Source organism: Alexandromys fortis, unplaced genomic scaffold, assembly GCF_014885135.2.
Source record: "Alexandromys fortis isolate MF-2015 unplaced genomic scaffold, M_Fortis_MF-2015_v1.1 scaffold_212, whole genome shotgun sequence".
Taxonomy (NCBI): Eukaryota; Metazoa; Chordata; class Mammalia; order Rodentia; family Cricetidae; genus Alexandromys; species Alexandromys fortis.
The window spans coordinates 2197703-2199293 of record NW_026068091.1 but is presented as its reverse complement, the minus strand read 5'-3'; the positions used below and the strand labels follow the sequence as shown (position 1 = coordinate 2199293).

The following is a 1591-nucleotide window of genomic DNA, read 5'->3' as shown; positions in this document are numbered from 1 at the left end:
AATTTATTTATTATGTATATAGTGTTCTGGGCACCAGATCTAATTATAGGTGGGTGTGAGCCATCATGTGGTTGCTGGGAATTGAACTCAGGACCTTCAGAACAGCAGTCAGTTCTTTTAACCTCTGAGCCATCTCTCCAGCCCTTGTTTTTGTTTTTTCTAGACAGGGTTTTCTGTAGCCTGTCCTGGAACTAGCTCTTATACACCAGGCTGGCCTTGAACTCACAGAGATCCGCCAGCCTCTGCCTCCCTGTGTGCTGGTATTATAGGCGTGTGCCACAATCGCCCAGCTAAATTTTTTTTTGAAAAGTGGGGCATAACCTGAGTATCTGACTTTAAGAAGAATAGACCTGCCTGGTCCCCAGTGTTGACTGCAGGCTGAGGGTCTCACAGAACGGAAGGAACTGGGGTTCATTTCACTGAGGCATCACGTCCTGACTGACGCAGCTTCCTGATTGATGGGCAGCATTTATGCCCCACCCCAGGACTCGGGAACCAGATGAGATTAGTGAAAGCCACCCAAGGAGCCCAAAGTCAGGGCCAGACCTGGATACGAAGCCAGAGCTGCTTGTTGGTCATCTCTAGGCGCCGAGAGTGGTTCTCCAGTTCTCGGGATTTCTGCAGGTCCTTCTGCATCCTCCGGATGTAATCCACAGACGCCTTGAGAATGGTGCCCTTGTTCCAGCGCACGTCCCTGCAGCCACAACCACACGGAGTCAGAGGTGAGCACCCAGAGGCCCGGCCAGGTCCCCCTAACACTAGGCTTGGTTCAGAGTCCCAGCTGCTTCCACCCCTTCCCATACCTAGCCTTGAGTAGAGGGGATTTGTCTATGGAAATTTGTCCAGCTCATCACTAATCCTTGGGACAGAGCAATCTGCCCAGCCCATCTCTTGCCTTCAGCTCTCACTCCTGCCCTGTGTCTCTCACCTCTCCATCAGGGTCTTTCACCCACTTTCCCAGCATGAGTCCTTCTCCAGGAAGTCCCCCCTTTACCCCAAAGTCTCCTTCCCCTACAGAAGCTGTCTTGACCCAGCAGAGGCAGGAATATTCTCTTCTCAAACACTCTACCTCCATCACTGCCTTTAGCAATTGAGAACTGATAATGTTTGCAGTCTCTGCCCAGCCCAGACCCTTCCCCTCCCTCCAGAAACCTGCTCACAGGTCATTGGCCTTGGGGATCAGCATTCCCAGCTCCTTGATGCGGTCATTGATGTTGAACCTGTGTCTCCTCTCAACTACAGATTAAGATTTCAGAGGCCATGGTTAGAAAGGTGGGACCCACCTAAGAGAAGCCCCGAACCTAGGATGGTAGGCACCCCATAGAAAATCTTAGTTTAGAATAAAAGGGACTCAAGTCTCAGTATGGTGCTTTAATCCCAGCACTTGGGAGGCAGAGACAGGGGGATCTCTGTGAGTATGAGGTTAGTTTGGTCTACAGAGTGAGTTCCAGGTTACATAGAGAAACTCTGTGTCAAAAAAAACAAAAAAGAAAAGGGAAGGAGGGATAGGAGAAAGAGAGAGAGAGAGAGAGAACGAAAGAAAGAGAGAGAGAGAGAGAGAGAGAGAGAGAGAGAGAGAGAGAGAGAGAGA

At 50.3% G+C, this 1591-nt stretch overlaps 1 protein-coding gene across 5 annotated transcripts in view; it reads right to left on the bottom strand.

The window, feature by feature from the left end:
* Tfeb (transcription factor EB) overlaps positions 1 to 1591 on the bottom strand; it is a 52359-nt gene that overhangs the window by 2470 nt on the left and 48298 nt on the right. For all 5 annotated transcript variants that reach the window (XM_050122824.1, XM_050122823.1, XM_050122826.1 and 2 more), the window contains 2 exons: positions 1161 to 1236; positions 547 to 694 (listed from right to left, as the gene is read on the bottom strand). In XM_050122824.1, the coding sequence (XP_049978781.1) occupies positions 547 to 694; positions 1161 to 1236 (224 nt within the window). The remainder of the gene's footprint in view (positions 1 to 546; positions 695 to 1160; positions 1237 to 1591) is intronic.